Genomic DNA, 25648 nt, shown 5'->3' with positions numbered 1-25648 from the left:
CTAGACGCTGTTGAACTGACGAAGAGTTTTGATTTTGACGACTGCCATAAATTCTGGACTTTTAAAACATTTACTTTCACTTAAGATGACTATTTTGATAGTTATGGGAAGCCAATTACGGGATGATGTAGAATAATTCTTGGTTGGCTTTACTAGCCTTATTGCAGTTTGACGAATTATTCCGACGATAGTCACTTGACTGATTACAATTTGCAAATTGTATTTGAAATGTTTTCTTTATCATTACTATTATTGTTATATCGACGCTGCGCGAAGCAGCCGTGTTTAGAACTATCTTGAAACTTTCAAGAAAAACAGAAATTTGTTCGCAGCTTTCTTCTTATTGCTTATATATTGTGTATGCTTGCTAATTTCTTCACACTATTTTTACGTGAACGCATCTACTTCATTGCAAGGAAATCAACTCAGGATTTTTTGGGGCTGCATACATGTAACAGCTGATTTAAACTTTTTGTAATTTTGTGTGTTTCTTTTTTAATATCTGCTTGACAAGCTCTAGTCACGTAGTATATGTCTATAATTTGTTTGTTTAGTGAGCTATGTTATTATCTATATTTGCATGGAAATATTTATTTGTATAGTTTTTTGTATATATATATGTGTGTGTGTATGTCTATTTTATTTTCTAATTTCGACATTGAAAATTTGCCATTAAAAAAAAAGAAAAAACAGACATTGACACTTTTATTTTTATTTCGACCGACATAATCTAAAATGTGTTGAAAACATCCGTGAACCTAAAAATATAAAATGAGTGGCCTAAAGGCTCTCTTTGTCTGTAGAACTATTGCAAGAACGTTCAAAATGCTTATTAACTATTTCCTACTAACTTGTGCGCAATACGAGTGACACAACCTGGGCTAACATTGCTTACTATCACACACTGCAGCTCAAGTAAATGGTTGTCAGCCACATACCTTATTGTAGTCAAAAGAGTTGAAAATCATTTGTCTAACATCCTCAACAAACTCATCAGCAGTAGCGTAGTTCTCGCTTTTCTTCAATATAGTTGTTAAATCCATAGGCTTGGATACAACACTGTAGTAATCAGGCACCTTTAAAACGTGTTATAAAAATATGAGAAAGTTTAACAATATTTAATGAAATTTACTCAAGGAATTCGATTACACTTGAAAAACACAACTGTAAATGTATGTAAAAAGTAAATATTTTGCCCATACTCAATAAATCTTCAAATTATAGAAACTTCCAACAGGCAACCATAAAACTAATGGAAAGCTACTACAGAGAATAGTTTTTGTCACGTTTCGCCTAGCACCCTCTATCATTTAATAAATTATAAATCGCAGAACTTTAAACTGTGGTTACTGAAAATGGCACGAGCTAACAAATCATCAAATTTTAGATTTAGGAAAAAAGTGAAACCAGGTAAAGAGGAACATCAAGATAATAGCGTGGGGCTATAGGACTAGACTGAATGTAAAATCTATGATCTTTAAAGGTTGACTTGCAACAAAATTCACATTACAGTTATTTGGTATCATAAGATTCACCAAGTCTTACTCTGTTGTGTTGTAGGTACAAAATATATGGGAATGTGATTACAAGCTCTTAAAAGCTAAAAAACGAACGGCTAATCGCAGCCACACGAGACCGCCGTAGTTCGGATTCCCTTTCCAGAACGGCTCAAATGTGACGTAGTTGTTACAGGATGGTTTCTGTTTACACTTTCATGAAACCTCATTCGTCGAAATATTTTCACAAATATACTTCACACATTCAATAAAACCATGTCTATTGTTCTTATGCGTCTGTTGTATCGTCATTGTAATGCTGTCACTTTTAGCACTGATATCTTATAACTTACCGTAAAAAATCGTTAAACTTTTTAACCTTAGCTCGAAGGAGTACATATCATTGTCTAATAATCATAACGAGCCTGTTGGTTACCTGTGATAATCGAAAAGCGCTGCAAAAATTATTTGTGAAGTATTGGGTCACGTGATCAAATTACGACTTGACGATTGAATAATGCCGAAACAAAACTATAAAGTAGCGAGCATCTATATTTATTTCGAGGACTTCGGTAAAACCCGAAGTGTTTGTCATAAACTAGTGCTACGATATGTTTTATAGTGAGCTTTGTATTGGCCTTTCAATACACGTGAGAACATCACGTGACAAGACGATAACCAAACTGTACTAACTACGTCAGATAAATAAAGAGATTCCAATCTACGGCGGCTTTTCGTTTTTGAGCTTTTAAGGGCTTGTAATCACATTTCCACGTATTTGGCACCTACAACACAACAGAGTAAGACACAGTGAATCTTTTGATACCAAATAACTGTAATGTGAATTTTATTGCAAGTCAACCTTTAAGACTTTCCAGTAAAAGCTACAAATTATCACAGGACTGGAATTAGTACACAAATAAACTTCACTACTCATACCACTTACCAACCACCGCATAGTAGAACTGCACTGTTGATAACTACTAGGATTTTTATCTCTCAGTTACACTGATAAAGGGCGTAAAATAGTTTTACTGTGAAAAACAGCTGACTGACTACAGAGACGCTACTTTCAATATACCAACACTTGTGTGCATAAACTCAACATCTCTGAGGCAGTGAGAAGCAATACAACAGTGAGCACCCATAACAGAAGCCTTTATGAAACTCTGCGCATAGATCAAGGTATCCTTAAACTATAATAGAATGAACTGCTAACTAGCGTGGCTAACTAGCTAAATACCTAAACTTTTACTTGAGAGAATAAATTAAAATACAAAATTACCCTGCACGGTTACTCTTGGTGTCAGCCAATCACCTAACATAAGCATAAAACATATTGGCTCTAACCCAAGTGTCAGCCAATCACCTAACATAAGCATAAAACATAGTGGCTCTAACCTGAGTGTCAGCCAATCACCTAACATAAGCATAAGACATAGTGGCTCTAACCTAAGTGTCAGCCAATCACCTAACATAAGCATAAGACATAGTGGCTCTAACCTAAGTGTCAGCCAATCACCTAACATAAGCATAAGACATAGTGGCTCTAACCTAAGTATCAGTCAATCACCTAACATAAGCATAAGACTTAGTGGCTCTAACCTAAGTGTCAGCCAATCACCTAACATAAGCATAAGACTTAGTGGCTCTAACCTAAGTGTCAGCCAATCACCTAACATAAGCATAAGACATAGTGGCTCTAACCTATAGAATGTGCAGTGATAACTAATAACTTAATGCAGCTGATAATTATTTACAATTTGAAAAGGACATAAAATTAGACTTAAAATACAGTTATCTATATTATACATGTATATTAATAAATCTCACTTGGTCATTGTGTGTGTCTGTTAGTCTACAAATGTGCTTCAACATTTTAGCTATTTTTATCCAAACCTCACATGCATATGCTACGTGCTCCGTGCCTTCCGCCAGGTTGCTAAATATATTTAGTTTCAAAACTTTGTCTGGTTCCTGAGAACCGGATATTTGAACACCCGACTCCAGACTCTCTGATTGAAGCTGAAAAAAATCCCGAGATTTCCTGGGCTCACTGCCAGTGAACAATACAGACGGTTCCCAACCTACGAACGAGTTACATTCCGAATGATTGTTCGTAACGTGAATTTGTTCGTAAGTTGCTTCAGTGCTATATTTTGTATTATAATTTATGTTTTAGGCCTATATAAGTATATTGAAGGTTTATATAAGTATGTTTAAGGCTTGTATAAGTAACCTGTATTGGTTTGTACTGAAAAAAAAATTTAATAAAATGGAGATAATACTTTGGTGGACGCCGGGCCAGGACACTGCATTTCTTATTTATTGTATGTCTTGTCCTTTTTATTATATTGTTGTTTTAATCGTTATGCTATCACTTATCGTTGTTGTCTTATTTTTTGTATGTGTTGTCCGTTTATTATATCGTTGTTTCACTCGTTGTGCTATTGTTATATCTGATATACCGTCACAACACCATCACTTATCGTCACTTAGATTGTTGTCATACCAACGCGCTAGCGGTCCTATCTATTTACCTTGTTAGCCGATGTTCTTACCGTTTGCCGTTAGCCGGAACGGTTGATATTATTGTATATATATGAGTGCGCTCATTTAGTTGAGCAGAGCAGATAGCCGTACGCTCCTCGGCTAGTGAAATTTCCTTCGCTAATTAAAAGCTGAATAAAACTACAAGCACTCTTCTCTTTATTTATTAGTAGAGATCGTGCCAATTAAAGGCCGGCAAATCCCTTTACAATACGTATGTAACGTTAAAAAAAAGTTCAAACAAATAATTCGAAAGTTATTCGAGTTACGAACAACGGTACATACGTTCGTATGTACCGTTGTTTGTAACTCGAATGTTCATAAGTAGGGAACCGTCTGTAAACAGTAAACTTTATCGATGAATCATATCACATTTTGAAAACCGCCTTATGCAACTTTTTCACTGACAAACTTGTCCGACATCTAAGCTGGTACTCTCGGTAGGGAGAGATACCACTTTAACAAATGCAAGAAAGACCAACTAGTGTAAATGGTGACACACTCTACAAGCACTGAAGTTAAGAATTGTCGGTCACCTTGCAGTGAACGATTAAAGTGACACTACTTGCTTTTATTCATTGTGGTTGCGCGCAGAGATTATGATTTTAGGGACTCAAATAACTTGTTTACCAGAAACAACTCTCCTACACTGAATAACTACGAGTGAACATTACACAAGATGGGCTGAACTAGCCACGTATAGTAACTAACCTCATCCTCATCTATGGCATACTCAAATGGCCAGGATGACTTATGTGCCCAGAGCTTGCTGTGAACAGTTCTCACTCTCTGAAACAAACAAGAGAATAATCACAGGCTATTGTATACCACAAAGGTTATGTACAAAACCGAGTAGGAGGCCTGAACACAAGGTCATAGGACAAGCGATAATCTTACCAGCTGGAGTTGCTCTGGTGTCAGGTCACTTTCACACCGCTTGTCCACACAGTCCTTTAGTGTCAGCTGTATGTTATCTACAAACAGGACAAGATGCAAACCTTTATATAACCCCGTAATACAATACAGAAAAGGTAGAAACAATAATTCCTCTGCTACCAATAAACTGCATCCATGAATAACACCAGCATATCATGCTAGTCGCTATTTGTAGTAGCGAAGGTTGTTGTTGCTTATGAAATGAAGAATTACAATATCTGAGAAGTAGAAAGTTTAATACTAGAGCAAACAGAGATTGCACTAATGACGAAGCCTTGCGTTAGACAAAAACACATACAACCAAACATTTGCATGCACCTAGCCGCAACATATTTCTAGTTGCTTGTTGACGGTCATCTCTGAAGCATACTACTTTCACAAGAAAGTTGGTTGTGATAAATAACAACTAAAGGTTATAGAAACTGTATTACAGATAAAATTTCAGAAAGAGACACCTGATCATATTTATTGAACCTACAGGGACGCCTTATACTATTGCCCTTATGTTTAAAAAGACATTCAATAGCATCCTAACAGAATTTTAAACAATATCTTTTCTGTTGTAGAGTAGAAGTAACAAACTACTTCTGCTCTACCATAGAGGAACTACCGCTCTACCATAGAGGAACTACCGCTCTACCATAGAGGAACTACCGCTCTACCATAGAGGAACTACCGCTCTACCATAGAGGAACTACCGCTCTACCATAGAGGAACTACCGCTCTACCATAGAGGAACTACCGCTCTACCATAGAGGAACTACCGCTCTACCATAGAGGAACTACCCCTCTACCATAGAGGAACTACCGCTCTACCATAGAGGAACTACCGCTCTACCATAGAGGAACTACCGCTCTACCATAGAGGAACTACCGCTCTACCATAGAGGAACCATTACTCTACCAAAGTGAAACAATTGTTCTATCACAGCTCGGAGCATCACTGGTTTACCATAAAGAAACCCCCGATCTACCATAGTGTAACGTAGAATGTAAATGTAAATAGATATCTTTAATCATAATGCTGGTTAATCTTGACTGGTTGAACACGGGTGGCATAAAAAGAAAACCTGAAACATACATATTTCCATTCACTTCCATACAGGAGCAAACACACACACATGAGCATACAGAGCTCTTACTGAGTGATAGAACTTGTTCTACTCCACAGCAAAACATGCGATAATGACAAAATACCTTTACAGTTGACAGAATTGCGTGCTTGCTGCTCCACCTTGGTTGAGCTTCGTCTTGCTTTTTGGTCAGAATTTTCCTTCTCCACATCCCCTGAGTTGGCTAAGAAAAAAAAATACAGGCTATTCAGGATCACTGCCTGTACCTGAGCTACATGATTTGGCATAAGAGTCGTCTGCCAAAATTAGAATTTACAGAATGTGCTGGCGAATCGTGATAAATTGCTCATCATCAAACATAAGCAAACATCAGAGAGCCAGCTTTATAAAAATTAGGTCTGCTTTACAAAACTTAATATATAGGAAGTACCTCACTATCACATTAATAACATGAGATTCAGGAAGGAAAGCAGTGTGAAGGTCGTCTTGCGACAAGTGAAATCAAGTTGACTTTGTTGTAACCATTGTGAGTCACACACGCAAGATGGCTTTTTTTATATCTTCATCAGTACTGTTATGACATGGTAAATCAAGTTTGGTTAAAAATATCAATACCATTGTAAACGCGGGAAATCAATAAAATATGGCATTTGGCGCCTTTCAATGAAATGATGGGAATATTTTTGCCTTGCGATGCCAACACTGAAACAAACTAAAATCATATAATCGTATACCAAATAATTTTTCATTGTCATCATAGAAAGCAGACTATATTTAGCCATTACTTGGTAACGATTTTACATTTACATTCAAACACATTTACAGTTTTATTTTTCCACCTAACTTATTTCAACAAAACATTTTCACAATGTGAAATTTAAAAGTTACGGTTGTTTGAAAATCTTTACAGTTGTTTTTTTTCTCAATTCATTTGAATTGCACAAAAGTACTTTTCCCATGGTATGAAGTTTAAAAGTTAGAACATTAAATGTTGTAGATGTTAAATAAAAATAAATATGCTGTGCAAAGACTTTTTTATTACCCGAACAACGCCGGTCATTCATTTAGTGGTTGAATAAAGGATAGTTGGTAGGGTGAGGCATAGCCTGTCTTGACAAGCTGTTGTTTTGCGTAGTTGTCCCCCCGTCGAGCGGCGAGCAACAACAGCTTGTCACAAGACGTACTGCACCTGATGCATCAGCTGCACTTATAGGGAGTATGTTCTCTTCCGTCTATGCGGCTTGGCCGCGATGTTATGTCGGTCGCTCCATTGGTAATCATAACGGATTTAACGCAAAAATTTATGTAGAAAAAAAACCAAGATTACGTTTAACCAAAAAACAGTTTCTCTGATAAACTTTAGTAGAACTTGAGAATAAAATAAACTCAAAATAAAATCCATAAGGACAAATAAAACTGACTGATACAAAAATAGAAATAAAACTGATTGAGCGCACAAATAACGACATGTTTAGTCGCTGTTGTTGCCCAAGTTCTCAAATTCTAATAAAGTTTACTGCAGAGAGGGTTCGCCAGTTAAACGTTCCTATCTTAATATTTCTACATAAATTTTTGCGTGAAATCCATTATGATTACCAATGGAGCAACCGGAATAACATCGCAGCCAAGCCGCGTAGACGGAAGAGAACAACTCCTTATAAGTGCAGCTGATGCATCAGGTGCAGTACGTCTTGTGACAAGCTGTTGTTGCTCGCCGCTCGACGGGGGGACAACTACGCAAAAACAACAGCTTGTCGAGACAGGCTAGGTGAGGCATTGCTGTTATGATTTTCGTGGCTTATAGGCTGTTTGTAGGCATTTGAAAAACAAAATTAAGCAGAGCAAGAAAGCACCAATGCTGTGATGATTTTTAAGTTAGACGATTTGAAGATCCCCACCATTTAAAGATATCCCCAATCATATAAATGATATAATTGTGTAATGGCGATTTATCTCCCACCTGACGATTCTCATGATGAGCGATAGTAGAACTAAAACGCACGGGTCTTTCAGCCTTATAATAAACTCGTTCCATGGCCTTCCATGCACACAGGCATTCGTGAAATAAATCTTTCTAATTATCAGGAACACAAAACAGTTTCTTTTTCAAGTTAAAATATACATACAACTATTAGGCCAAAATTACAAGTTTTGTTACATATAATATCGTGATACACTTATTTGCAATACCAAACTGTCTGATGATTTGTTTAGAAATCATGAAGGCAATAAGTATAAAATCCAGTAGCATTTAGAGGTCAAGGAGAATGCACCAATTACAGCTACTGTTTATTTGTACCTGGGACAGACCGCTGCCGAGACTTGACTCCACTGGTACTTCCTGAGACTTGCTTATGTTTATTAATCTCCTTGTTAGATCTAACAGCATTAGCCACATGTGTCTTCCTCAAAGCTACGTCCTCTCTGTTCAGCTTTACCACCGCTTCAGGCATGGAAAACGAATCCTCTGCTACATAAATCAACGAGTCAATCTGAATTTATGCGCAGACTACTGAGCACATTAACATACACGAGAGCCAATCAAACAGATAGAGTGCTGTATAATGCGTATAATAGCGCATTATGAAACAAATACTAAAACATTAGTGATCTGATGATATCAGCTACATGTATATTGACCAGGATTTATACTGGAGGACTTCTAACCACAAGCAACTAACCTCCTAAGGTCTTTCGTACAGAGGGTCTGACAGACCTCAATGTCCTACATTTGGTGCTGGCCACTGCAGTGCTGGTATTGGAATTGCTGGCTGTCATTTCTGTTTCTGATAAAAATGCAACACTAAGCATCAACATTAGCCATGATGCAGTTTTAGAGCTTGTTGTGTGTTTGTAGTTAGTTTTTCCCTACCAATGTGTCCTGTACATTGTTCAGTTAACCCTTTGAACCCTAATGACCGGTTTTCCGGCATTGCGTAGGGTGTGTCAGAACCCTTAACAACTGGTTTTCCGGCATTCACATGGCTTTGTTTACAAAAGCGGTTTCTAAGTAACAGCATAAACCAACCAAATTAATTCTTGCAGAGGATGTTAGACCAGATTTGAAACCTCCAATTAAACGCCACCCTTCATTTGACCGCAACTATGAGAGGGTTTAAAATGTAAAGTGCCAGCCTCTATTTGAACGCCACCAACAATTGATCGCCACCATAGAGGAAGGGTTGAAAAATAGAGCGGCATGGCATTCAATTAGAGGTTTTATGGTAGTTCCGAAACACTGTCATCGGATAGCTTCCAAATTAATTTTTCCCAGAGTATTCTCCATACTTGAACTAATTAAAGCATAGAGAATTAGAGCATTAGAGAACAACTCCTCTCTGATGCATAGTCTAAACACAAAACTTGGTTTTCTAACATTCAATAAAGAAGCAGTTTTTCCTTATGAAACGTCCGAGTAATTCCTTTCACAATTTGCAAGTAAACAGTGGAGTTATTGTGTTCTGTACAAAAATACATGTACCTTTATGTCTTCGGGATGCACGTGCGGCTCGTCCTTCCAATGTACCCATTAACTTCTTAATATCTACAGGACTCTCAGACTCGGAGTGAGTATGTTGATCTAACGAGGAGTACAAATGAATACGATGCACTAACATTGTCAGCTGTACACTACCAAAACCTGATTTACGTATCACTCATAACAAAACAAAAAACGCAAAGGCAACTTTGAGTTTGGACTTCAGCTTGTTCGTGCATTCTCCCTACCAGCGTTTAGCGACGACCAAATGTAGAAAACTGACAAACTTGGGGTCATATTTCTACATTGTAACCTATGTGAAGTAAATGCTAGATACACCATATTTTGAGCGTTTAACCTACAATAAACGAAATTATTATTTTAAATATAAAAATGTTTTATCTCTCTGACATAGAGTGCAGAGGAAACAAAAACCAAGTCTATGGTTGGAACCAAATGGCTCTAAATTACACACGGTTTTACAAAATCTATGAAACAAGTATTACACAAACAGAAACAAAAACCTCTTCAAATGTGAAAGTCGCAAACATAATTCACAGAGAACCAACAGAACTGCAACAACGCAGTCATAAATTTAAATAATTCTTTTATAATTTAATAATTTTCCATATAACTACTCATATGAAGATTCTGCTAATATAATAATCGAGTTCAATGATAGATTTAATGTATGACAGATGACATTGAAGTGTGTATGACAGATGACCTTGAAGTGTGAGGAAATAACATACGTACATTTTTCAAATGCCATCATAAAAATAGTTAGGTGTCTAAAGAGAAAAATCTTCAAACATGCCATATGCTCTCTCACTAAAATGCTACCTACCATTGTCATCAGACTTTCTTGCCAAGCGTATCGTTTTATCTTTCCTTGTTTTACCTTTAGTTTCTACAATACGATGGGTTGTAATCGATGAAAGAATTAACAGGCAACACCGACAGCCTACATCGGACCTGTCATAATAGGCATTTCTCACCCAATATCACCAGTCCATCAAAAGATAAAAACTTCAGTCCAAATGTGAGTAAAATTTATCACGATAAGCACGATACTCACTCCAAGCTTTAATGCAGTTAATACAGGACTAATTGATGCCGGAGATTGTCCGAATATTAACCGAGATAAGCGAGAGGAAAGAACTGGTAATGTTTACACGATTGCTTTATGCATGTTTTAGCCACACAAGGATGTTAGTTGTACTTTTGATTTGAATTTCCTTGACACCATATGCAACATTTAACGTTAAATTTAGTAATATATTTTTTCATTGATCTGCAAATGAACTAAAATACGAATGTAATGCACGAAATAAAATGAATGAAATACAATGTCGCGACTGAATAATTGTGATCAGATAAATGCCTCTAGTAGACAAACTTGCTACAATGGAGCTTACTCCTAGTAATTTTATGACAGATTTCATATTAATTTTGACTGGTTGGATCTATTGCTCATTTGAGAAACGCATTAGCTAAACAGATACCTTCTACTTGCTTTCACACCTTCGCAAGCAGTAGGTAATAACTCCCATTTTTTGTCTTTTGTTCACAAAAATGAAGATATGAGATGTTCAGCTTATTTTTTAAGACGACGACTGCCTAGGGAGTACATTGTTCATGCGTATAACAAGAATGTGAAACCATAATAATCTTATTACTGTTGTTCTTGGCAACGCTTTCGCTACTGCTCTGAGATGCTGTTTCATCACTAGTGGCAGCACGACCGTTTCCTTTCATCTTAGTACCGAACCGACAGCCGTGGCAAGTCCAAGCAAACCTGCAACAGAACACAGTTCTTAACAAACACTTTAGTTCACCAGAGCCTCCAATAGATGGCAAAGGCATTTACAAGGAATACCTACCTGGGTATAGCCCTGAGGGGTGGCTGATGACAAGACACATGGTAGCCTGAGAGGCAGGTGTCACACAGTGCCACATTTCCACTTTCATTACAAATGACACAAACCTCTTCTTCACGCTCTTCTTCACTCTCCTCTTCGCTCTCCTACAGAAGGGGTCATGCAGTAATGTGGTCAAGCACTGCTTACATGTAAATCTCTGCTGATGGAGATAGAAGGAAAATTCTCATCTAATTATTCATTATACCCAGAATGCCTCGTGTTATGTATTCGACAGCACAAAAAGTATAAAATGAAACACACGTTTAACAACCTACACCTTATATATAGAAGAAATACAAATTGAACTATCCCTTCTCGCTCACCTCTTCAGAGCTCCCATCGCTATCTGACAATTCCTTGAGGCTTCTTTTATTTCGCGCTTGTCTCTCTTGTGGCTAATAAAAGCAGGGACAGTCGAATTGGTGTCATAATGTTGCCTAAAGGCTGAATGCATGCAATTTACATTAGTTCGTGAAGAGTTAGCAGGTGTAGGAGGCGCAATCACCAAAAAGTATCACCTACATCAGCACCGTTCTACTCTTCAGCAAGGGTAGAGGAAACTTTGCCTTATTTGGTGAAGTTTATATAGCACACCCTAATGGTAGCAAACTAGGGATGCCGAATGACTATATAAATGTTTATAGATTATAGATAGATGTCATAATCGCACTTTCACTTGATCTGAGTGTTTTAACCGCCATCAAGTTTTGTCAATTTTAATCTTGAAACATCAGATCACCTCAAACATCAAAATCAATCGCCAATGATAAAAACACACCACTATTTTCTAATAAAATTTTGTCGCAAGTCCATCTTTATGCACATTTAATTGACTGTCACGCCAGTTATAGTTAAAAGCCTACTAAAGACACCAAATGTTAGGACTTTTATTCAATGCATTTTGCCTTCCCAGAATGCAGTATCATAGAGTTATACGCTTTACCGTGCATGAGGGACAGAACCAATCTCCTTCAGGAACTTTCTTCAAACCAGGTCTAAGGCAGCTCATGTGAAATCCAAGGTCGCAGCCATCACATAACAGCAGTGTTGCTTCATCCCCCTTACGCTTGCAGACTCGACAGTTCTGGTAAGAAGACAACCACATAAATTATGGATTTACATAGCGTAAGCCTAACTTCCGTACAACTGATCATTTCATAACCTACTCAATTACCAATTCCACTAAACCTTCAGATGTTATTATGCTACTATGCAACTATTCCGACTTTTCCTTACATTGGTGAGGACTTTACATCGACTGACTTACTGTATTGTCTATAGATTTCTCCCAGGCTATGCACATGTCAAAGACCTCAAGCAAGACATGAAGCCTAGACAATGTCTGAGTGCTTCTCACAGCTTCCTGCCACTGTTTTACATACAGAGAAGCCCGTTTTTCTACCTCCGTCTGCTTTCGCTCACCTTTCAACAGAGAATAAACCAGAAGAGAGATGGAACAGAAGAACAAGGACTTAGTTTATGAAAAACAGAAGGACATTGATGAAGCACAACTAAGAACATCAATTTATTTGCTTGTTCAGTACAACTATGATCGTGCAAAAGGCAAAATCAACACATTTGCTAGAAACAAGATTATGACCAAGAACTTGATATCATAGCTTAGAGAAAAGCCCGACTTGGTGAATTTTAGCAAAAGTTTTAAGAAGCTCTTGACAGAATAAGCACATACTACTAAACAAGCGAATTGAATCCATTAGCAACGACCTTGGCTAGGTCGCTATTATACTGGAGATTTTTAGTGAGTGTTGGTAAAACATTATGAATGTGTAGCACAATCTTAAATCTTTTAATAACACATCAATGTTTAAAGATTTAGTTTTAGTTGACTTTATCAAAACATATCAGCATTTTTCTATCATTTGAGATTGTTTTTGATGTTTGAGGTTGTCTGACTGCCAAGATATTTCAAGATTAAAATCGACAAAACTTGATCGCGCTTAAAATCCCTAATGAAAACGGAATAGCAATTATGACGCCTATAATTGCAAAGAGACCGACAAAATAAAGAACGTCGCAACTTGAACACAGTAGCCAATATCAACTATCGTTACGATAACAGCTAGCGATGTCATTTTGCCCGTATTTTTCTTCCGATCATTTTAATCACGTACCAAGTTTTGCCAATTTCAATCTTAAAACATCTTGGCAGTCAGATCACCTCAAACATCAAAAACAATCAAAAATGATAGAAAAATACTAATAATATCTACTAAAATTGTATATAAGTTCATCTTGAATGAATATTATAATTAATATTAATAATATAATAATACATATAATAATTAATAATAATAATACATATAATAATTAATTTAATAAAGCAATGATTATGCATGAAATGAACTTCATCATGTGATGATGTAATGATTTCCTACTTTCTTCATCCGACTCTTCATTAGACTTGCAAACCGGCCCACGTTTTCTAGCAGCCATCACTCCTGCTCTTCTGTTTCCATATACGAATGACTGACAGCTTAGCAGATGTTTACCCTGCAAAATAATGACACTTTGAATCACCCACATTGTGTACTCAACTCAAGAGGGAAGACGACTTGGAATGAATACAATAGTCATCCTGACTTAGCGCACCATAGCCTTTGCTTACCTGGGATAAGGTTGGATTTTATATTGTGACACCATTACACTAAATTTCATGGCAAATCTAGAATAGTACTATAATAAAAATTGAACGTTAAGCACACCTGTCAGACAACAAAGGAGTGAGAGAGTGATTTGATAAAAGTATTGAATTTTCCGGACGCATTGGTTTACTGTTACAGATATACTAGCACAAAACAATAAAACGAGGAGTTGCCCAATCATTTTTATAAAGCTTCAGATCATATTTCACATCATCTGGAGTAATAAAGTTAATGAAAAAGGCTGACCAACCTTCTTGAGCACCTTCTGATGCAACTTCCTTTTGAGACAAATTTTTCTGTTCTGTCTGACAAAGGCGGATTAACTTGACAACCAAATATTTTGTTTACTTATCGCAAACTTTACCCAGCTTTTACTGTGCCACAAAGCGAAACCATTTAGTAGAGCTAACAATTACATAAAGATAGAATTAATTTTTATTTTGTGCAAGCGTCAAGACAAGGCTCAGAGAAGTGAAAGATTTACATATATGTACTTTGTAATCCAGATGCAATAAAAGAACAATGAAAACCACTTTTGGGTGAAAACGTTGTTTTCATGAACCAGTGGTTACTGCTAGGTAATTGACAGATTTTACCTTGATGCTAAAACTATCACAACTGCAAGGTACAAAAACATTGAAATAACTGATCAATAGCCTCTAATAAATCAGCCACAAGATAGAAATATCAATTTGATCATTTTAAATTGGAGTGACAGACATTAATAGATACTACTTAATTTAAAAGATGGATCAACTGATATAGGTGAGACTACAAATGTTGAAGTATTTATTTTATGTTTTCCTTGTAAGAAGTAAGATAGGTAAACTTATTTGAAAGTGAGGGAAAAATGCTTGCAGTAAGTAATAAACTCTTGGTTCAAATGAATATATTCGTATTAATTTTTTTAAAAATAACTAAAAACATAATTGGTGATATACAGTAGCACTAAGGTCAATCTACATCGTAGAGAAAGAGAATACCACAGAATGACCACGATCCATTAAGTATTTCAATAGAAACAAATAGAACAGATACTGACAGGGTAAAATAGTAGCTCTCAAGCGTGTGCTATTATATTATGCCCGTGTGCCGGAGATAGTAGAAAGTTTGAAAGTTACCATAGATAAATCTGAACTTATAAAGAAAAGGTTCAATATCATGAAATATGAAAGAGTAAATAAACCACCACTGAGGACCAAAAATACAATTTATATTCAGAGCTGCTACCTTATTACAAGAATAAACAACTCCAAATTTGACACTATCAGCATATCTAATTGGTTGATTTTTTTTAAAACTCCCTGTACTATGGCTCTTACATTACTTAATCTGGGTAGTTAATCTAATGGTATCTTAAACTAATCCAGCAGTAATATATAAAATATGGTGATGGTTCACATAAAAGGCTGAGTAACTAAAAACTTAGTAGACACCAACCTGTGATGTCTTGTTGCTGGCAAAAAACAATGTGTAAATATCTTCGAGAAATATTTTACATAGTTTTAACACTGCACTTCCATGTATTATGAATAACAAAGTGACGCCTGACATGGCACTTGTATTTGTGGTCGAATGAGGGTGAACTAGCGGGCTGAACAAATATAGATACGTAAAATTAGATCTACGTAAAATTAGAACTAGTTAACACGTTTAAAAGTCTGCGCTTTCTGCCGGTGTGAAACTCGACAACTTCCATGACTTTGTATATCTAAACAATAGAAATAAATTCAAACTTATCAGCTTTTGACAAATTTATTGGCTGACTTTGTATAAGATAATTAAGAATGTTTCAAAAAGCTATAGACTTAAATATCTGAAAATCCAAAAGGTTTATGTAAAAATTGGAAATAAAATGAAACTTTCATAAATTATGGATTGGACAGGATCCAAAGTTAATTTTCCTACTTGTAAATTACGTTGATAATGTAAACATATTTTACCTGCTTGAACATGAGTTAAAATTTATTTAAGACATTTGAAAAATTAGCAAATTTTCAAACATAATCAATCTAGCAACCTGAGTGTCCAGCGTGAAGTCAGTTTGATGGTACAAAACTGACCCCATAGCAGTAAGGGGTATATTGCTAGCAGAGAAGTGTCCATGATCACATCACCCATAGCAGTAAGGGGTATATTGCTAGCAGAGAAGTGTCCATGATCACATCACCCATAGCAGTAAGGGGTATATTGCTAGCAGAGAAGTGTCCATGATCACATCACCCATAGCAGTAAGGGGTATATTGCTAGCAGAGAAGTGTCCATGATCACATCAGAGTTGACATTAGCTGAAAGAGCTGAATTATATTAACTTTTTATGCGAGTAAAAAATCAAGGTCAAATTAGTATTTAGTTAGTATTTGTATCATCGAATAATGAAAGGTCTCGTTACAGGTGATTACGCGACAAAAATACTTTTAAACTACATCACAACAGAAATCGTGACAATGTGATGTATTACGAGACCAGTTTAAAGGTGACAAAAATATTGCACTCTTTGCCTGTTGTGCTTAAAATAAGATGTTCATATCTTCGTCCAACTTGATCTTTACAAACCAATATAATCCATGAATATTCTATAGTACTATAATAGTACATCCAATTAAATATACTAACCAGTTCCTCTATGCTGTCTGCAGTCTCCAAAGAAGCGCTCCAGGTTTCATAGTCAGAGACCCCTCCCAGACCACCCGATCTTATCCTGTCCTCCAGGTTTAACAGATTCTACATTAAATCAAACATTCATTACAATATTCTATCTACTAGAAATTCCACTGTCATACAGCCCACGACCAAAGTGATATTGGAAAAAAGAAAGGGTACTGATGGTTGAGAAATGCAATATTAGCAGTCAAATAGGATAACTGCAATGGTAGCTGTAATGTGCTGGGTGTTATTATACACAACAAATAGCAATAATGAAAGGAAAAGATTATATGTTTATATCTCTTCTCCTGCAAAAAAAAGAAATGCAATATTGGCCAATATTAGAAGTAAAATGCACTGATATTATTAGAATAACCAATATTATTTATATAGTAATAATAAAAAACCAATGCACAATTTTGTTTACATTTCAAAACGGCATAGCTAACAATATCACGAAGTTGCGATATTTATATAGATTTTTAGAAAATCTGTACTATGTCGTCATTGTCCTGTAGTCATCCAAACTTATAATTAATTATTGCAATAATCTCATTAGAACCGTTAGAAAAAATATCATCGTCATGCCTTTACTTACACTGCGTTAGATTTTTAGAAAGTCTGTACTACGTAGTCATTGTTCTGTAGTCATCCAAACTTATAATTAATTATTGTAATAATCTCATAAGAAACGTTAAAAATATCATCGTCATTTGCTTTACTTATACTGCGTTGGACATCAGTTAGAATGGGAAAGTATTCAAATGTGTCGGCAAATGAAAATGAAAAAATTGAAATCGGCAAAAATGAAACGATTTCTGTACTTCTATGTTAATTGCCAAAACCTTCGGCAGTTCGACAATGCTATAGACTGGTGAAAAGTGCACGCTATTTTTTCGTGAACTGCGCAAGACTTCATCGTTCTATTATCTGTCCCTCGGCGTTTCAACTTTCGGTCTTAACTTTTATTAAACCAAGCTTTTCAAGTGTTTGGTGGCGATTTTCGTTGAAATTAATCTGTCTATTTGTGTATAATCCAATCAGATGGGTAAGTTTTAAGATATTATCGAAGATTTACAAAGACTTGGTAACATATTTAAATAGGTTTAAATGTGTTTTGTAACGTTATTATACTTTAACGACTTTACATTCCGATGCTTAAATTCGTTGATGAAATTTCTTGACGAGGGTTCGTCTCATTGTTGATGAATAATTTTCGTAAGTTGTGTGCACATGCATTTATCATAAAAACTCCCCCACTTCGCTCCGCTCGTTCGGTCGTGGAACTAGTAGTTCCCGTCATACAGCCCACGACCAAAGTGATATTGGAAAAAAGAAAGGGTACTGATGGTTGAGAAATGCAATATTAGCAGACAAATGGCACTGCAGCGCAATAGGATAACTGCAATGGTAGCTGTAATGTACTGGGTGTGGGTGTTATTATGTACAACAAACAGCGCTAATGAAAGGAAAATATGATATGTTTATCTCTCCCCCTGCAATAGGAGAAATGCAATATTAGAAGTAAAAGGCACTGATATTATTAAAATAACCAACATTATTAATATAGTAATACAGTAATAATAGAAAACCAATGCACAATTTTGTTTACATTTCAAAACGTCATAGCTAACAATATCAAAAAGTTTTGATATTTATATAGATTTGAAAAAAATCTATTTAACAAAACTATTTAGAAAAAATAATAACAGTAACATATTGCCAAACATCGGTCACTATATACTTCGATCTTGTAAATTTGAATGCTTATTCTTATAATTACATCTTATAAAATCGAATAATTATTCTTATAATTAAATCTTATAAAATCAAATAATTATTCTTATAATTAAATATTGTAATAATCTCATGAGAATCGTTAGAAAAAATATCATCGCCAATTCCTTTACTTTCACTGCTTTGGGCATCAGTTGGAATAATAAAGTACTCATAAGTTTCTTTGTGTTCATTTTTATTTTGTTTGCTTTTTAGTTAGTTTACTTGTTGTGGTACCTTGTGGAAAACATATTGTAAAATATGACTATTGATTACCACAATAAAGATTGCTCATATATATAAGTGTCCAAAATGTCAGTTACTTTGAAATCGGCAAAAAAGAAATGAACTTTTTAGTACTTCTACGTTGATTATAGAAATCTTCGGAAATTGGACAATGCTATAGACCGGTGAAACGTTTACATATTTTTGCGTGAAATGCGCACGACTAAATGGTTCTATTCTCTGTCGCTTGGCGTTTCGTTCGCCGGTCTTAATTTTGATAAAAACAAGGCTTGTCAAGTTTTAACAACCATTTCAGGCCGAATTAATTTGTCTAGTTATGTATAATCCGATCAGATGGATAAGGTTTAGGAAATTTTCTACAAATAATAAAGACTTGGTAACATATTTAAATAGGTTTATGTGTTTTGTATCGTTATTATACTTAAACGACTCCATTAAAAAATGGTTAAATTTGTTGATGAGATTTCGGTACAAGGGTTTGGTAATGGCCTTTGACGGATAATTCTTCGGGAGTTGTGTGCGCATATGCACTTATCATAAATATCCCGAACAATCGCTTCGCTCGTGTTTGGTCGTGGGATAAATCAGTGAGCCAGGACCAAATGACCATTTGAGTAAGACAATCCTGGGATTGCCTGTAAACAAGGTGACACAAAAGCCTATAAAAATAGTAACAAAATATTTCCATCTCCTTTGTCACTGTAACCATAGAATTAATGAATGCTGAAAAATGTTTTTTTAGCAACAGGCAAACAATCAAACAACAAATACATTCCTATGACAAATTCTGTATAATAGCGCTATTTATTTAGTATATTTTAGGCATAAAGTTCTACCTTGAATTCTCAATTGACTGCTTTTATTGGGAACAAAACACTATTATTTAACGAGCAGTGAATTTTGGCCATGCCAAGAATTTCTTTCAATTTCAATCAGATAGCTCACAGGTGGATGTTTAACAGGCTGAAAAACAAGATGGAGTTTTGATACCGAATATTTTCAGCAGCCTGGTAGCAGGCACGGAGCATACGCGTGTGAAGCTAGGATGAAACTGGCAAAGGTGGAAACATAACGTTTACACGGACTAACAGACAGACACACAATGACCAAGTGGTATTTATTAATATAGATATAAAACCATTTACACGCACACTAAACAATATAATACAATCATAGTGATAAGCAAACCATCTGTCAACTAAATTATACTACACCAGCAAATCTTTACTATAATAAGAGACGTGTCTAGCCGTCCAAAGCCATGATAAAGATTACAAAAAAATGCACCACACAGGAATTGAACTTGCATATTCAGGTTTGCAGCCGGGTGTCCTACCAGCTGCACTACCTTGCAGCAACATGGAATAAGTGTGCACATACCCCTTACATATGATGATCTCTCACAGCGCATGGGACTGGCCAGCATACTAGTATGAATAATTTGATGAGCTTGTACGCTTCAAACTATTTCTATTTAATTTTTTATCTATATAATTATATTTATTTCAATAGCTGAAACGTTTTCAATAAGTTCATGAATTCTTGTAATCTTGGTTCTGTGACAAAAGGGTTTGACTGCTTCTAAAAACACTGCAACATAACGCATGTACGGTAAGCTTGGACACAAAATGACCCAACCTCTCTAAAGGAATCCAACGGAGACAACTGATCCTCTTTGCCATCCTCCTCGCACCGCTTGCCAGAAACACAAACCGGACTTGTTATCTCTGTATAGAATTTCTTGAGTTTAGAAAAGAGGTGGGTTTCACGACGACCTTGTTTATTCAAGGATCGCATCAAAGCGTCGACAGCCGCCTTGCCTGAGTAATGTAGCCATTCATAGGCCAGCTGAGGAGGAACCCTGGGAACAAACAGTCGCCATAACATTTTAGTAGGTACACTCAAAAACTTAAGCATTTAATTAAACATACACTGAATCTAGTTGGTAGATTTTGCTTCCTTGGGTATAACAAACTATAACTGAAGTCTTAAAAGAATCAATACTTATTTCATGAAACAACGGAGCTGATATTTATAGATATTTTAGCCTCTTAAAGAAAAAGAAATGCATCAATAGATTATAAACCCAAAAATGCAATCTACAGCAATGAGATATGGCGAGTATTGTTTGAAGTAGCCTTTTAGAGAATCGACAGAACATCATTGAATTTACCAGAATCATACCTTGATAACGCAATATAACCATAATCAAGTTTGCAGCGAACCATATTCTATACACGCTCAAGTGTATGAAATATAACTTAACTTTCATAAAAAATCAGTTCATTTATATAGACGCCATAATGTAAACAACAAGGATGCTCCTTATAGAAGAGCAGAGATGAAACAATCATTTCTTCAGAGCAAGACATTTTATGGCAGATTTGGCAACATCTTTTGTGGTTGCTAAAATAATTATGGTGACCAACTATATCTTATATCTGCCAGGCGGCGGTTATATTAAACCATACTTTACTGTACATTTCATTGACAAAATGTTAATATAGTATAGCGGTATTCACAAACGAATATACTGTAGAAATTAGCTATGATCCAGATATGACTGCTCGAGCTCTAAGACTCTTACGAAAAAACTCATGCTTGAGTTGCTACACCCACACACCTGAATTTATGGGGTCGAGGAAACAATTATACACGACAAGATTAACCCTTTAGCAACCGCGGGCTTACGGCTGGAAATTCCCCAGCGCACCAGAGCATTTACTATGGCGATTTGAGCCTTCGACACCACTGCGTATAAACTGCATCAACTTTCATCAAAATTGAGGTAGATACATAAATTAACATGCATAGGAATACTGAGAAATTTCTTTACAAGCTGATATTTTTATGTAGATAGCTTGCAATTGCTTTCCAGCAAGAGTCTCAATTCATTGAAGCTACAAGTTTTTTATTTATTTTTGTACGTCATTTTCAATTGTATTTTATATTTACTAAAAACAATTGGCAATGTTGTATAAATAATTCTTGCATGGATTCATATGTTCACAACAATTTGCAAAAAATTTAGTCGTCCAAGAGCATTGAAAGTGGAGTTATGAGCTCCGATGTATAGCAGGAGCGCCACTCGAAATGCTCGAGTCGCCATGTCCAAAAGCAGCACAAGACAGTCACCCGACAAGGTTGCTCCAACTTTTGTGCAAATTGGCACAAAACTGCACATGAATATGCATCTGAAAGCTGAGACGTTTTCCTGCAGAATGACATTTTTTCCTCCACACAGCTTGCAAAAACTTTGCAGATAGACATCTATATATACGTAGTTACGATTTTTTGCTCTGAATTTTTATGCATTTCTTGAGACTATAGATTTATGTAACAATTTTGCATATAAAGTCATTGCACAGATTCATGTGTGCTGCAGCAAAGATTAACTGGTTTTGTGCATGAGGAATTAAGTTGTGAGCCTGTATTCACACATTTGGTGAAGCAGCAAAAGACAGGAAGCAACATTTATTATGAGCAGAAACAGCAAATCATGGACTGCTAGATTGCAGAACAACATGAGAACTGAACTCTTTGATTAGACTGCTGCTCTGAAGATGGCAGTGTGCAACAAATACAGCACACCAACGCACAACTAATACAATAGATTAGATAATGTATGTGCAAAAGCTAGCAATACAAAGCAGTGAAGCATTTGCAAAAACTAAATAAAATACCATTTGTAAATAAATTTAGTTAGCATAGTAAGGATCAAAACATGACTCGCACAAAGATATTCCACAAGTGACTCCGCTGCCAGTGCATTCAGCTTGCTCATCGACGATGTATACAGACAACTAGTGCACATAGCCAGAGACAGCAACGGAAAGCAAATAACATTATTCCAAATTTAGCTCTGTTAGATGAAATATACTGTCTGAAGTTGAGCCAACCTTTTCATGCAGGCAAGCTTTCATCTACAGATATAAATTTATCAGATAGAAAAACAGGATTGAACCAGTTGCATGTCATGGCAAAAACATTTTCTAACTTGAACAATTTATTGGCAGCAGGGTCTTCAAAATTGTCAATAAAGTGTAAACTTGCTTCTAATTTTCTTTCAATTTTAAATGGACTAAAAATCAGCGTAGATAATAAAGGAATGTGGACTATTAAGGCAGCAGAGTAGGCTTTTTGAGAATACCTATATGCAAAACTAAACAAACAACTCGCCAAATATTTATCATCAACAGGCTCCGAAGCATCGCAAAGTTTTTGAAGGCCATATTTATTCGTTTCGTTAAATATGACATTTATAATGGCCAATGTTTAAAAAGCTTTGAATAAAAAACACTTACCTGTTTAAGAATTCAAACTTATACTCCTGCCAGGCTGTCATCAAAATGTAATTCTTTTGGTTTTAAATCAGCTCCTCTTTGATATCCGTCATTATTCGCAGTTTCAACGCCGGCCGTTTCAGTCTCACTTTCGCAATCCAATTCATTCTGTTGATTTTCCTTTTCACTTTCATCGTTTTCCTCACATTTTTCTGCTCTAAAATCCTCTTCTTCACTTTCAAACCAGTCGGTATCTTCTTATAAACGAATCATTTTAGCAGCGCTTCAAATATCGCGTCTGTTCATGATGATCAGCTTTCCATGAAGAACATTCAACTTCTAACAACGTGTTCTTTTTGCACATGCGTATAAGGGACTAATTATAGCCTCAAATAAGTAGTATGATATCTTTTAGAACTCCTCAAATTAATAATTAAAAATTTTAGTGCCGCTTTTAAAATAAAATTAAAAAATACCTATCAAAGACTCAGATCTGGCGGGCATTTACGGGTTTGGTGCGCTGAGACTGCGCTCTCAACCCGTAAGTTTACGGGAGCGGTGTGGAAAAGGTTAACAAACATTTAGCGGCCATAATGTTCAATATTTGGTTAAAAAGGCTGCAAGAGAAGATAACATGTAAACTAAAGTGAACTCACAGCACATATACATTAGTCAACCAAACCTTAATAATTAACTCAAATATGAGAAACGATTTGCGTAATTTGAGACTCACAAGAAAGCCTCAGAATCAAAGTCAGGTGTGACATGGGAGTGGTGGTGTTGGTTAGCCCAACCTCTCTCCATATAGACTCCTTCATGACCAGGGAGCCGCCAGTAACGACTGTAGTTCCTATCCATACCCAATGGTTTGAGACGCTTGGATAGTTTGCTAGCTAAGGTGGCTTCCTACAAAGATTCATACAGGACTTGTTACAGCAATACCATGAGCAGACAACTTATCATCAAGCAAGATAATACAAGGTAGGCTAATGTGATACATATTCTATATGTATCACATATAGATATCACATATATATTCTATATGTATCACATGTATTCCATTCTTCATATTTCACCCACCTTGTACTGTTCTTCAAATGCCAACTTCTGTTTCTCCAATTGCTCCTTCTCCCTCTCCACCTCTCGCTGTCTCTTTAACTCTGCTTCTTTCTTCTCTCTCTCCTCTGCTGACTTTTTCGATAATTCTCGTCTTAGCTTCAGCACATCTGCCAGGCTCTGTACAGGAGGCTGTACTTGCTGTCCTTCCTGTTATATCAGATAAATATCGACAATGCAACATTGCAACATATCGACAATGCAACTTTCAAAATGACCATAGAGCAAGAAATTAAAAAAATAATGTATCTGACTAGCATAACTGACTAAATTGAAAATCAACTGACTATAATTTAAAATTATTCCTTCAATACTCTATTTTGTGGACACCAATTTGGGAAATGAAAATTGTGAATATAAACTTTTTTTCATTTTGACATAAACATTTAAAAAAGGGCAATGTAATCAGTTACATTACTGTTACATGTTGAGTGAGGGCTAGGCCTGCAGTCTGTCACTAGACCCTTACAAAACAGCATTGTAGCGCTGATAAGTATCAGTATTACTATAAATATTTGAAAACAATAATTATATTATACTCTACTAGTGATTCCTTTAGTAATTAGCTCTCTACCTAACGCCACTTGTCTAAAATCATTTACCTAAGCTGTGATTCTCAAGGTAGCGCAAGTTGAGAGTAGATCTAGATCTGCTTGAAACCAATTTGATGAACAGATAAGTACTCTTTATATTCTATATCATTGTACTTGTATAATTCACTCTATACAGAGTGTATTAATTGCTCTTAATCCTTATTCTTTATGAACCTAGCGCGTCTAACGATAACGTACATGTATATACGTGTACACATCATAAATATTCATACGCACATGTAATCCAGTACCTGAGTGGGAGTTGATGTTCCAGACGCTTCAGTTGTGACTTCTTCTGGAGGGTTAAGTCCATGACTCGTTGCAAACTCCGCGTACTTTTTCATGAATCCATTCCGATCATTTCTACAAAAACAAATTAAAGGAGCTCTGGAGGTTCACTACACTGCGCAGGATATGTAATTCTATTCAGTTAAGAAAGTCTATAATCCAATAACACTGGCTATACAGTAGACACTCCTATACAGTAGACATCCTATAACGTAAGCTATACAGTAGACACTCCTATAACGTAAGCTATACAGTAGACACTCCTATAACGTAAGCTATACAGTAGACACTCCTATAACGTAAGCTATACAGTAGACACTCCTATAACGTAAGCTATACAGTAGACACTCCTATAACGTAAGCTATACAGTAGACACTCCTATAACGTAAGCTATACAGTAGACACTCCTATAACGTAAGCTATACAGTAGACACTCCTATAACGTAAGCTATACAGTAGACACTCCTATAACGTAAGCTATACAGTAGACACTCCTATAACGTAAGCTATACAGTAGACACTCCTATAACGTAAGCTATACAGTAGACACTCCTATAACGTAAGCTATACAGTAGACACTC

General features: G+C 35.9%; 1 protein-coding gene across 1 annotated transcript in view; it reads right to left on the bottom strand.

Moving 5' to 3' along the window:
- LOC137393918 (tyrosine-protein kinase BAZ1B-like) overlaps positions 1–25648 on the bottom strand; it is a 46034-nt gene that overhangs the window by 4225 nt on the left and 16161 nt on the right. The window contains exons 13-31 of the mRNA XM_068080631.1: positions 25030–25141; positions 24171–24335; positions 23803–23975; positions 20425–20647; positions 16735–16842; positions 13852–13966; positions 12723–12877; positions 12399–12539; positions 11775–11850; positions 11417–11537; positions 11213–11331; positions 10381–10443; positions 9537–9635; positions 8737–8841; positions 8355–8525; positions 6180–6278; positions 4944–5020; positions 4758–4835; positions 939–1076 (exon numbers count right to left, since the gene is read on the bottom strand). Coding sequence (XP_067936732.1) covers positions 939–1076; positions 4758–4835; positions 4944–5020; positions 6180–6278; positions 8355–8525; positions 8737–8841; positions 9537–9635; positions 10381–10443; positions 11213–11331; positions 11417–11537; positions 11775–11850; positions 12399–12539; positions 12723–12877; positions 13852–13966; positions 16735–16842; positions 20425–20647; positions 23803–23975; positions 24171–24335; positions 25030–25141 — 2338 coding nt within the window. The remainder of the gene's footprint in view (positions 1–938; positions 1077–4757; positions 4836–4943; positions 5021–6179; positions 6279–8354; positions 8526–8736; positions 8842–9536; positions 9636–10380; positions 10444–11212; positions 11332–11416; positions 11538–11774; positions 11851–12398; positions 12540–12722; positions 12878–13851; positions 13967–16734; positions 16843–20424; positions 20648–23802; positions 23976–24170; positions 24336–25029; positions 25142–25648) is intronic.

This window comes from Watersipora subatra, chromosome 4, assembly GCF_963576615.1.
Source record: "Watersipora subatra chromosome 4, tzWatSuba1.1, whole genome shotgun sequence".
NCBI classification, from domain to species: Eukaryota; Metazoa; Bryozoa; class Gymnolaemata; order Cheilostomatida; family Watersiporidae; genus Watersipora; species Watersipora subatra.
The sequence above is the reverse complement of the archived record's forward strand: the minus strand, read 5'-3'. Positions and strand labels throughout refer to the sequence as shown.